Source organism: Atractosteus spatula, chromosome 23 (genome assembly GCF_055471065.1).
Source record: "Atractosteus spatula isolate fAtrSpa1 chromosome 23, fAtrSpa1.hap1, whole genome shotgun sequence".
NCBI lineage: Eukaryota > Metazoa > Chordata > Actinopteri > Semionotiformes > Lepisosteidae > Atractosteus > Atractosteus spatula.
Window position 1 is genome coordinate 3217946 of NC_142728.1, and position 12805 is coordinate 3230750.

General features: G+C 40.4%; 1 protein-coding gene across 3 annotated transcripts in view; it reads right to left on the reverse strand.

The window, feature by feature from the left end:
- dnm1a (dynamin 1a) overlaps positions 1 to 12805 on the reverse strand; it is a 112621-nt gene that overhangs the window by 42819 nt on the left and 56997 nt on the right. For 2 of the 3 annotated variants that reach the window (XM_088940790.1, XM_088940791.1), the window contains exons 11-14: positions 7890 to 7976; positions 6928 to 6998; positions 6786 to 6837; positions 4773 to 4784 (exon numbers count right to left, since the gene is read on the reverse strand). In XM_088940790.1, the coding sequence (XP_088796916.1) occupies positions 4773 to 4784; positions 6786 to 6837; positions 6928 to 6998; positions 7890 to 7976 (222 nt within the window). The remainder of the gene's footprint in view (positions 1 to 4772; positions 4785 to 6785; positions 6838 to 6927; positions 6999 to 7889; positions 7977 to 12805) is intronic. The other variant, XM_088940789.1, reaches the window with a different exon arrangement.

Consider the following 12805-nt stretch of genomic DNA (forward strand, 5'->3'; position numbering starts at 1 on the left):
GCAGTTGGGAGACAGACTGACATTTTATCTGAGTTACTGTGTGCAAACCAGTTCAGCATTTCAGCCCTTAGAGCTGCACAGCATAATTCTGGAGCCTGCCTTCTACTGAGAGGATTCAAAACGCAAGTGAAAACCCAGCCATGTTCACTTACTGTTAGGGAAATCAAGGAAATGTTACATTTCAACTATAATGATGCTAATAATAATAATGCAGTAACACCAAGTTACATGCTTTCAGAAAGGAAAAAAATTAATTTTGACGCAAAAATTAAGATTGATTTTAGAGTTACGACAATTCTGTAGTCAGATTTTTTTTTCCCTCTCGGTTCCACTGTTTCATTGTGAAATTCTGCATGAACTAATCATGTTATGGTTTGATTTAAGAGTTAAACTAGATTAAATTGAACTGTGTAATTGCACAGTGGTGTTAGACAACAATATGTCAATGCTTCATTTAATACTTACAGTACAGTAATACTTGAATGCTTTTCTGAATAACATTTTTGCACTGCACTTAATATTGACTTTGAACTTTTTATTCATAAAAAGCTGCAGTTCAATATTACATTTGTATACCATTATATAGGTACGCAAAGTGCCTATTAGTTAGGCAGATTTGAGGAAGTAGAGAAATACTGTATTCCTAGCTTTTCTTTATTTCACACTTGAGAAGTATACAAACCAGTGCCCTCACTGCTGGACCTGTAGAGCTATAGCCCTGCAGGTTTTATAGGGAATTCAAACTCCTAAATGACTAAAGACACAAAAACAAACAATAAGTAAAGAATTAATTAAATTCAGTCATCGAGAAAACAAGACTGGCTGTGAGGATCCCTGCCTTTGATAATTTCTTAAAGTGATTCCTTAGAGAGTTCTTGAACTGTGCAATAAATCTCAAATTACTGTTTTTCCTGGTCATTTTAAATTTCATTAATCTGAGTCAAAGACACAAAGGGATCGATACAAAGTGGCTGATACCGTAAGTGTAATCAATTAACCAAACACTTATTTAATTCTTAGTTCTGAGTACATTAGCAAGACTCTTGCCCTGAGCTTTAAGACTCCAAGACATAATCACTGCTACTCCCACAGCAGAACTTGATCACTCGCAGTTTGTGGATTTAGCTTTGACATGAAGCAGACAACATGTTTGACTGTATATTGTATTGGGCACTAGTGGCGATACATGTCTTTGTTCCTGTAAATCATTTTGCGTTGATTAAGATAAGCATCAGATAGTTCCAGAGAGCTTGTTATTAAAATGCTTATGTGCAAATAACCTCTAGTCCATGGAGTCCATTTTCAAGCGTGGTCTTAGAACCAAATTAGGACCAAACTGCAGTAGATTTCTGCTGTATAGAATAGACACTGATGTATTCATTCAACTAAAACAAAGCACAGACCTACAAGACTCTTACTGCATTCTGTTCTGATTGATCCTTAATGGATACCATCAAGTATTACAATTATTTATTTTTGTCATATGGAGTTTCACTTGAAGCTAAACTTCAGTGAAACAGAGATTTCAATGTATTGTGAAAAGAAAAAAAAAACATACAGTATGTTGTTAACCCAGTATGGCAATTAAAATAAAAAAACACACTGATGCAAAACATGATATATGATATATATTTCATGGCAGAGGGACTTAGCCCTTTGTCATTTGTATCTCATGTATTGCTAAAACAAGATAGATTTTCAATTACCTCCGCATATCTGAAACTTATGGATCCTCTATCCTGCTGAATGAAAATTTTAAATAGAAATTACACCAAGACAGGAATCAAGTTCAGTTTGCTAGGAGGAATGAGCAGGTCTGCATTCAGTGCTGTACAGTAGCCGGGCAGAGCAGTGCAGGAAGCTACTGTAGGACAGTCATTGCCTGGGAAGCTAGTTTTGTCACTTCTAGAAAGCAGGAGGGGAGTCAGAACTCAGATTTTCTGAGCACTGAGCAAATCACACCTGTGCATGTCATGTTACGACTTTTATACATAGCAAATGATACCTGATAGATGATGGATATCAAAACACCTTTTAAAATTCCTCCTCTGTGATAAGTAAAGCACTGTTTTTTTTACTTTTTAATTTGCCCACTGGTTTAATTAAGTGGGTTGCTGCTGGTTTCTGCTTCACGTGATACGGGGTTTCACCTACTACGGAGGTGACTGTCGTTTTTTAGAAAACTGGGAAAGTTACAAGGTGATGATCATCCAGAATAATAATTTGAACAGCTTGTTCAAATATAAAAATGCAATCTTAATTCGAGCTGAAATCGCAGCAGGATAAGGCTCAGGATGAACATCTGACACATCTGAGCCCTGAGTATACATTTCAGGGAAAGACGGCATGCTCTCTGACCAGACGCAGATGTACGCCTTTATTACAGAGCCTCCTTCACCAGAGCAGAACTTTGCACAAATCAGAATGAGTAAGGAATCCAGGATGTTTGGGATTCATTTGATTCGAGAAGAATCTCTGAAGAAACATGAGACAACAAACCAGTATTTCATAAAATTAATTGAAAAAATGTTCTGTCCTGATTTCCTAAGATTGCTTAGCCAGCAGGGGCGTGCCAAACTTAAGCGAGTGACCGGGACCTATATGATAATGTATATCTATACTGTATATCATGTGGGAAGAGTCTTTGGTGTAGCAGCTGTTCCAATCTACCGCTTTGCAAATGTATACAATATCTTTTATAAAACAGGAGGTGGTTTTTATTTGCCAAGTCCACTTGCCATAACTCAGACATAATAAGACAGCGAGCAGTGCAACTGATTTTAAATGAAAAGAACTGCGACTTTTCTAAAGGTAAAAATTAAGCCTCAGAGATTATTTTAAATGAATGTGCAGCTGAGGTTGGCGCCGTTTAATAAAATGTTCGGCACAATTGAGCATTTGCCAGTTTTCCAAGAGACTGATAAAAAAGGAGCTGTGCTAGTGTTGGGAAATTGATTTTCTCATTGTCAGGCTCAGGATGTCTGAGTGGTCAAGCAGGATCGATAAATTCCTATTTCTCACTGTGTGTCAGTCAAGCAGGGAGTTATATCTTGGAAATACATTCCATGTACGAGATGAGCTTTATGTGTTACAGCACAAAAGTAAATCAATCAGTAACATCCTTATTTATTTAATTACATATGTGAAATCCCTGGTTAAATATTTCATGAAATCTTTCAGGTTTCATGTGCAGAATTCATGGAATCTTTCATGTTTCATGTGCAGACTGTAAGGGACGCACAGTATATAAGGAAACAGCAATTTTTCATAAATGCTGCACTATGACTGGTTGATTTCTGAGATGTGATTTAGAATTGAGAAATTATAACTGCAACAAAATGCACAAGACAGAGCAATACAGACCCATGTGACAGTTTAGTACTTTAGCTCCTAGGCGTCATGCAGTTCTGGAACTAACACAAGCGAAAAGCTGATGCCTAAACCACACGGTGCGATAATGGGATAATCAAGCTACTTCAGTTTTTGAGCAGGGGTGTAATTCATTGATTCATTGCAAGACTCCATAGAATCAAGAGCACCACAGCAAGGTTAAGAAATGAACGTGCTTTCTTCTGCATGCTGATCGCTAGCTCTACATTCAGCATTCACGTCACAAGCAGGGAATGGCAGTTCTGTTGCAGAGCAGGCTGAGGTTCTCAAGAAAGATAACGAGCCCCATTTTCCAACAGGAAACCTTTTCATGGCCTTTAATGAAGCAAGAACTGATTGCAGTACTTCAGTCTGAACCTAGCTGGTGTCTTGCCAGCTCCATACAGTTATAGAAGCACAGTGGAATGATATTTCTGAGCACTGCAAATAGTTTGCCCACTTACTAATACAATTGGATGGGGGGATTCTGACCTTTAGATCCTAGTATTATTAGACAGTATAGTAGACAGCAATGTTTCTGTCTGTCAAAATGTACATATGCAATTCGCATTAAATCCTGAATAGTTATACACACCAAATCATATGCTGCAAAATGTTTACAGCTCACTTAAATACAGTTCATTGTATTTTACAAATTACCCAATTTATGTACCATCTACTGTATATAAGGGTGAAAATGCCCTTTTAATATACTAGTTTTAATATAAATAATGGCCAACAAGTGCTATCTGGTTTGGTTTAAAACAAATCTATAAGTATAACCAGACAACATGATTATTACAGTGGATATCAATATTGCAGAGTGCAAGTCAGGAGCTTTTTCAAGTGAAACAGATCACACCAAACGCCAAATCATTCCAGATATCCTAAAGTATTTTTGGTGAATTTGAAGATGCTGCATTGTCATAGAGTAGGATTCACTCAGAAATTCTGAGCAGCTATAAAGTAGCTGCCTGTGAAGATTACAAATATGAAACCAAGATACCTTTTTATAGCTTTATTTTCAAATTCAAGTAGAATAGCCTTTCGCTTAATGAAAATCAGGCTATCATTTAACACATCATTTGAAAGAATTGCACAGAGAGCACAGACAGGCTCTAAATCTTCCTGGCCCAATTGGCGTTGTTTTCTTGAAAGAGAATGAAATCATTGACTTTCGTTTCTGGCTTACTGTCTCACTTGCACCGCACGTCCAAAACGCCTGTTTTAGGCATGTCGCGGAAAAATAGAAAGGGGGACAGGAGGAGGAAAAAGGGAGCACAGAAGAGGTGAAAATTACCACCCACCCCTGCCTACCCAGACTAGATTAGTGAGTGACTGCTGGCACACGCACGCTCACACACACACACACACGCCCACACCCACGCGCTCGGCCTACTCACCATGATCTCATCCTGGAGGGCGTTGCCGTGGCAACAGCAGCAAAGCAAAGAGAAGGGGTGAGAGAGTTATTAGAGAAGCAAAAGAACACGGCAGAGGGGGCTTCGCACCAAAGGCACCCAAAGACCATTTGTTAGAGCAGCTATGCAAGTAGTGTCTACTATCAAGAAGGATCAGAGCTTGCACACCCCATGGGTTATTAGCATTTGTCCAAGCTGAGCTGTATTGGGGGGATAATTGGATAAGTTTGGAGGCCAGTGCACAGCGAAACATCAGACACGTTCCAGTTGGAAATTCACAGCTGGTCAAGTGGCATTAATCCCACTGTTTTTGATTCGGATTTACACTTCATTTTACCTCATGCTGGCTGACCCATCACCGACGAATCCAGTCGTTATCTCAATTACGGTTTTGCCAATACAAAAACACATCCAGTGTGCGTTCACGGGTATTTTCCGTGTGCAGTCAAAAGCAAAGCGCAATGTTTTGACTGGCATCTAAATGCAATCAAGGTAAGTATGAGCAGCTGCCATTACAATGATTTCTAATGGCCTTGCTCAAGACTGGAGCTCCTGCGTGATTCTCTGGTTTAGCACCTGCTTGGAATTTGATTTTGTGTGGGGGAAAAAAATGTTCCAGTATAAGGAAAATACCTGAAATGACTTCTGCGACTTCTTGGGAGGACATGACATGACATGAAAGTTTTCCTTTAATAACTATCTTCTAATGGACAAAGCAGCAAATGGACTGGTATCTTTCTATCACACACTGTGCTTGCTTTTCATTGTATATGTTTCTCTCCTCTTCCAAAGAAGCATACTACAGTAGGTTTATCACGTTCACAGCATTTATACTCAAGAGGATCAACCTGAGTTGTGTGGTTAGGGCTTGCTGGTTTATACAGCCACTTGGGACTAATCAAAGATAAAAACCTGATATGGAATAAATGCGCTGACATAAAAAGGCCATAGAAAACTATTTCAGCACTTTTCTTCAAATCGTTTAGCAAAAATGTTTTAACATTCTCTCCACTGCGTATTTACACTTCTCCAATCTGAGAGATGTCTGTGTGTCCCAAGGTGTGATGGTAGTAGACTCAGGAAATCTTTCCTGCCCTCTGCAATCTCACTCTCAAACAATATTAAACAAATGTTTCACCACAGTGTTGATGTGGGTTTCTAAGGTTTTAACATACATTTAAAATTAAGTATACTGGATTGCAGGAATACTATGACATACTATGGTAAATCTTTCAAGGACGATTTACTATAGCATACCATGGCGTAGGAAAGTGTAATTTAATATGGGGACCTAGACATTTGACCTTAATGATTAAAACCAAATACCTTTTAATAAATGTTCTTATAGAACTCAGGGGGAAAAACGGAAACTCTGCATTTAGAACCAACTACAACCTACAAAATACTACCTTTAAAAAGAAAACAGGACCAGAACCGGACATCTCTGATCTAAATTGCGCTATGGAGCTGACCATCCAAGATCAATCTGTGAGCGTAAACCAGCAAATCTCCCCAGAAGATCTGCCCAGTGTTGTGGCACTCAGTGTCACCCAATCCTTACATTCCAAGACACAATGGAGTGTAGTAAATGTGATGTAATAGTAACGTAAATAAAGAAGAATTTAGCTTCCAATGTTTCGATTGACCCTTCAGATTGACTGATCCCTCAAATCTCTTTCTTCTGTTGCCTTCTTAGCAAATACAGAGGCTTTGCAGAGGATGAACTCCCAATATAACATCCCTTGGTCAGCTTTCAACTTCTCTTTAGGACAGCCTGGGCTGGAAATACAGAGCCACTCTGTCCATCTGACAAAAGGACAGTAAATGTTATTTGTTTCAGTTCAGTAGCAGTTTGAAAATCCCACACATTTTCTTGTTGTAACTACCATCCCACCTCTACAAAAGCAGGTTGCCTTTATGTTTAGCAAATGCAGTGGCAAAACGCAGGACAAAGTAGAAAACATGGGACTGAAATCTGAGTCTGTAGCTCCTTACCTGGTTCCCAGAAGCCTTTTTCTTACTCATTTGGTTACTCCTCTGCTGAGCACTGCACAGAAAGGAAATGTCAGGTGAGTTCATGTACTTCACTCTTGCTCAAGTCTGTGAATGCGTCTAAAGGTAAGAGAAACTTACTTACTTGGCAAACCCAATGAAGTCCTCATGGTTCGTGTTCATGTAGGCTAGCTCAATGTCTATGAGCAACATCACCTGAGAATGACAGTGATAAAATGGAACAAGAGGTCTTGTCATGAACACTGTAGGCACCTTTATTAAGCACCTTTCAACTGCTCAAGCTTTCATGCACCCACATAAAGAACCTCTGGATTTTAGATTGATCTGTTTTCCCGTCCTTTGACAACAAGAGGTCAATCTCACCTCTTCTAAAGCCAGTTAAACAATCATGGCATCGTGGCGCCTTAATCATCTCAATTAGTCATTTAATTGCTCCAATTTACAAGCAGACCTGTCTGGAGCACATTTCCCAGAAACCTCTGCGGGGAGGAGCTGCGGCTGTGTCACCTGACCAGTTGCAGGAAGCCAATTGGTCAGGTATCTGTTTTAAAAAGCAGGAAGAGGAGGCTTCTGGTGTCAAGCTGTGGGAGAGGATGGTTGCTGTCAGAGGGAGCAGAACTCCCTGTGTTCACACACCAGAGGGAGAAGGACTGAGTGATGGAGAGAGGAACTTTGTGAGTATTGTGAATTATTGTGAAGAGGGGGGCTGTTTTTGTGAATAGTCTGTTTGGTTCTGGTAAGCAGTTTAGCTGCTAGCCTGGAATAGTTAGGGGCTTCAAGAAGTGTAGTAAGTAGCTATGAAAAGAGCTTAAGCTTTTGTTTTGGTGGTTTGGCTATGATGTTTCTGATTCTCCTGGCACTGGGGAGTCTTTTTGAAACCTTACAGCTTGCTTTTTAGTGTGTCTGACCTGGAACTGCCTATTTTTTTAAGATCCCATGATGACATGCCCAAGGCCTTGTCACAAGGCATCAGCAGGTAGATTGACAGCAACGTCGGTGACCCCTGACGCAAAATCATGCCTCTGATCAGTTCAATAGTACCCCAGATGATGTGGCAATAAAGTGATCACCTGGGGGGTGGCCTACCTGCTCTTTGGTCCGACTCTCGCGGTCCCGAATGTGTGTGGTGACGATGCGCTCCATCTCCTCTCGCAGGAGAGGGTACTGTGCTAGCTACAAGACAAAGCAGAGCGAGAGCGTGGGTATCTGACAATAACGCCAGGATGGCACTGGGCAGCAGGAGTGCAGAAACTGGCAGGCAAGCATCTGGGATAGAGTGTGTCGGGAGGTGCCCCAGGCTGCTACCACTTCTCCTAACGTTTGGGAAGAAGGCATCTGGAACAATATGACTGGTTGCTGGTGGCAGGCAGAGAAGCAAACGACTGCATTCTAAATGTTCGCCTCTGAGATTGGCCATAGAAAATCATTTAAGTTAGAATATAAATTTAGCCCAGACGGGATTCTCTTAATCTGAGGACTTTTTATTTCACCCTTCAAGCGATGAGTCAGCTTCATAAAAATGTAAAGGTTTTCATGAAAAGGCGCGCATGCCCATCTAGTTGGGGAAAGCCAGTTTGTGAATGATTCAGGATGTAATCTTTTGAGCAATGCTGTTCATGGTCTGAAACATTCCTCTATAGCTGATCATCTCAGCCTTTCCCTCTCATGAGTAGGGCTGAACACCCCATGAGACTCTTTCAGTGCTTTAGCTGGGCTGGAATTAAAGTAGTTTAACACCTCAGCACAGCTATAGAAGAAAATCTAAAAATGACTTCAAAGTGAGTTACTATTTTCTTTTCCCTTTGGATGATAAGTAATGATTGGTAGGTTTTCCTTATTCTTGCTTAACTTTTATCATTTGTAAAAGCCTTTTAGAATCCAGGTTTCACTATAGCTCAAGGTTAAAGTGAAGTAGAAGAAATGAAATTGTTGGGATCTGTAATGTGCGCTTTATGTCTGGAGTAAACTGATGGCAAGTCCAGCACAATGCTTCTTATTCACTCAATTTATAGGCAGTTACTGGAGCTTTGTGATTTTTAACTTGTCCACTTTGTCTCCCTTTGAATCATCACTGAATGCACTGGAGATGACAGCCTTTCAGCAAAGTGGAACATCATGACAAACCAGCTGAAATCTGTCCTGTCCTTCAAGGAGTCCTTTTAAAAATTGTTCTTCATTTGGAATTTTCTCATTTTTAAAATGATCGACTGTGTCAAATTATCCTCTTTTTACAGAATCATGAATGAGCGTGAAGTTATAAAACTGTGAAAGTGTTAGCTATCTTTTGTGTTGCTATGCCGAGGTGATGTCGGCTCACAGACTGCGAGGGCATGTGTTAGCGCTCTCGCAGGAAAACCTTAACTCTATGCAGCAGGGGATGAGAACCAGCCCGTCGGTTAAAATCTATAATAAGACAAGATTTCAACCCATAAAATGAAAATCAGATTCGTGGTCTCCTGAAGTAACATGAGACGGTTTGGCTATGTAACCCAGCCCGAGCACAGATAAAGAATGCAGTGGTTTAAGAATGTGCTGATAGCACTACTGTCACAGCAACCTTCCTACCGTCAGACGAGAGCTGACGGCGTTCTGGGGGCGTCCGACGTGGATTAAAACCAGATGCTCTGCTCACTGTGCTCCTTTTGTGCTGCTGCTGCTTCCACTGTTCTTTCTGAGAGACGAGTAGCACCCCGAACCAACATGGAAGCAGCTTAAAAAACCCTAAACCCCTCAAAGACTCCACACCAACAAGAAAGCAAGCAAGCAAGCAAAGCTGATTCCGAAAAAGTTCAACTTTTCTTCAAGACGGTGCAGTCGATTTGCCTAACATAAGTGAATGACATACTTGTTGGTGAATAGTCTTTGGTTATCCCTTAGCATAGGATCACTTTGTTTGACCGATAACTGCTGGTGTGTCCTATGTACTGATATGATACACTGAAACTTTCCTTTTTCATCACATACACCGATAGCTAAATAAATGGTTGTTCGTGGTAATCAAAAACGGATCAATAGCATACAAAAGCAGACATGAATGAAGGCAGGTAGCGAAAAGAAATTAGGCAAATGTTAGGCAAATGTCTTAGAAGTAACAAAGTGCTGACTGCTTAAAGTTACAATGCATCCCGCTGTTCCAGATTAAGATAGGACTGTGAGTGCAGGTCCAGTCAGAACGTATGAGCTGTGTTTAAGCAATACCTTAAAGGAATCAAAATGTAGTTCCCAGAGAGTTTAATTAAATTTTAAACTTGGGTCATCTTTACAAGAACGTTGTCTGCGTTGATAAGTCCCACATTTCTATCTGAGTGTGTCATCACAGTTTAAACCTCAAAGGACATTTTTACTTGATGCACCACTGGAGGACATTTTTGAATTTTGGGATATCCAGATGTATTTCCAATTGTATGGATGCCATTCAAAGCAATTAGAGGTTTGACTTCTTCCAAGAGACAATGCAGATGAGGGGGATAAAACGGATTCTTCCCCTCTTCAAATAGTTTTGGGATTCTCATTCATCTTGATTTTTGTGATCTATTTTTTCATTACCCATATTTTCTAAACCCACTACCCAGCTCCCGGTTACAACTGCCCAGGAGGGTGAGGGCCTTAATGAGCACAATGGAACAGTAACTCATGAGGAAAGATTCATTCAGTCTATATAGAGCACTGTTCTCCAAGTCATGTCAGTGTGTAGCTCCTTGATTCTGTGAAATGGAACAACTGGGGAAAAACATTCTAGGAATCTGCATTCGAGATGGAACCTAGAAGGAAAACCCACAGCAAAATGCAAACTTGTAGGTCTTGCAGGCAGATGCTAGATTTGAGCTGCAAAATTAAATTGCATCTGAAATAAGGTCAGAGGAATGGAAAATTCAGAGCCAAAAGTGGCTTTCATTATCAAAATGTGACCTGTTACTTGTACTGCCTGGATTCTTAATATCAGTAATTTCTATCCAAAACCTCGCAGCAACACCTACCAAACGCTGCCTGGGAATGATGTCTGAGTCTTGATGGTGCGATTTGATTTGTCTAAAATTGCCCTTTTGGAAGGCTAAATTCCAAGACCAGAGTCCTGCCCTCATCGCACCCATCACCCATTTAATAACGTATCAGATATCGAAATCATGTCCTTATTTCATAAAAAGGGGAATGCCATTCAGCTCTAAAAAGCATAGAATTCCAAAATTGAATTTAAAAGTTGCTTCCTTTAAAGTAAGGGATAAGCAGTACCAATGCGAGAAACAGCCCGAGACCCTTTCTTTAACATTTTCACCACTGCAAAGATTCATCCACTACGTTAAAATACAAATTTGGGGACTTTTGAAAACCCGTTTCTCTACATTTTGGCATCAGTTCTGGGAAAACCAGACTCATCTTTTCACTGCTAGTGAAGTCAGTCTGTGATTCTACCCGGTTAACTCACCTCTTATGTGCTTTCAGCTTTAAGACAAGAGACCAAGGGAAAATAGGGTGGTTTTATAAACCAGAGAGAAAAAAAAAAAGCTCTCAAAGTTTAGGCTTCACACTTGGTTATCTGCTTTCTCCCCTTCTGCATTGCAGGATGCATTGCAACTTTAGGGGTGGTGAACTTCAGGTAAACAATAGCACGTCGACGGTCTTCTGCACCACTCGGCGACACAATGCTTATCTTCATGCACAAATTAAACAACACATCGCAGTTAGGTCAGGCATGCAGGCCAGCACACGTGCACAGGTAGGGACAGATCAACAAAGAAACAGGAGGCAAAGGAAGGCTGGGGAGGGGAGGGGAAGGGAAGGAGATTAGGGAGAGAACTCTCAACCACATGATCTCCTGTGGATTGTAGCTTTTGTTAAAATGCGGCGATCAAAATTCCAATTTAGAAAACGCTAGCTCAATCGTGCACGAGGCCAGCAAACCCAGTTACGGGTCTACTCTCCTGGCAAAGGCAAAGCACAGAAACTACCTACTGTAGCAAAGGAACAACGAGCTGTGCACGGATCTTCATTTCTGTTTCAGCTACCTTGAAAACACCCGAACTCCACTGGTCTCTCTGTTGATCGAGCACTGCCATGGAATTGGTGAGCTCGGCCACCTTCTCAAATGATCGCTGTGCCAAGATTGTTTCTCAGCAGCCCAACATTATGGCCTACAACACTTCAGTCTCCACTGCACAGCCCACCGGAGTTAACAGACACCACAAGAGCTCATATTTTGATATGCGGTTCTGTTGTCTCATAATCCATTTCTTCTGTCATCCTCATGCTAATTCCAAACTGTCACGTGTTGTTTAATTACGTTTTTCATATTTAATATTTTATTGAGCTGGGTGAGCCACAGATCACAGACGGATAACATTTTAAAAGCATATTTAAAAGGGGGACAAAATTCACTTTTCTGCATTCGTAGTGTTTGATGTGAAGTTATAAGCTCTGCAACTTAAGAGTGCACTTTAGCATCCTAAACTATTAAAGATAATCTACCCCTTTAGTGTTGTCTAAATCCACAGGAGTTCAAATGATCTTCTTATTATCCTTGCCCAGTGAAGAAGCAATACTGTGAAATAAATAATGAGGATTTAAACAGTGCCCAGGGTGCACTTTGTTAGTCAAAGTGTGAAACACAATCTTTTTATTCAACCATAGCGGTGGAGAAGAAAAAACCCCGAAAAAATAAAAAATTAGAAATAGGTAGGAAACTGAAAACACAGAAATGGAATGAAGAGGAACAACGAAAAATCGGCAAAAAAAAAAAGAATATAACTGGCATGCTTTCAGTTTTTTTCCAAAAGAATCAAAGATTGTGGGTGCCGTTTCTTTTAGAAGAAATGTTCCTGGACACTGGATGGGGAAAAAAAAAATTAAAGACAATAAAATAATAATCTTCTGGTAAGGATAGACCGATTACTGCTGGGAAAGAATGGGAAAAAAAATTGGGCTGCTGTTTCCAATCAGATCTGTGTGACTACTTCTAAAGCCTTAAAGTAAGCAGAGAGGGGGACAGTGCGGCTTCATCTCCTCTC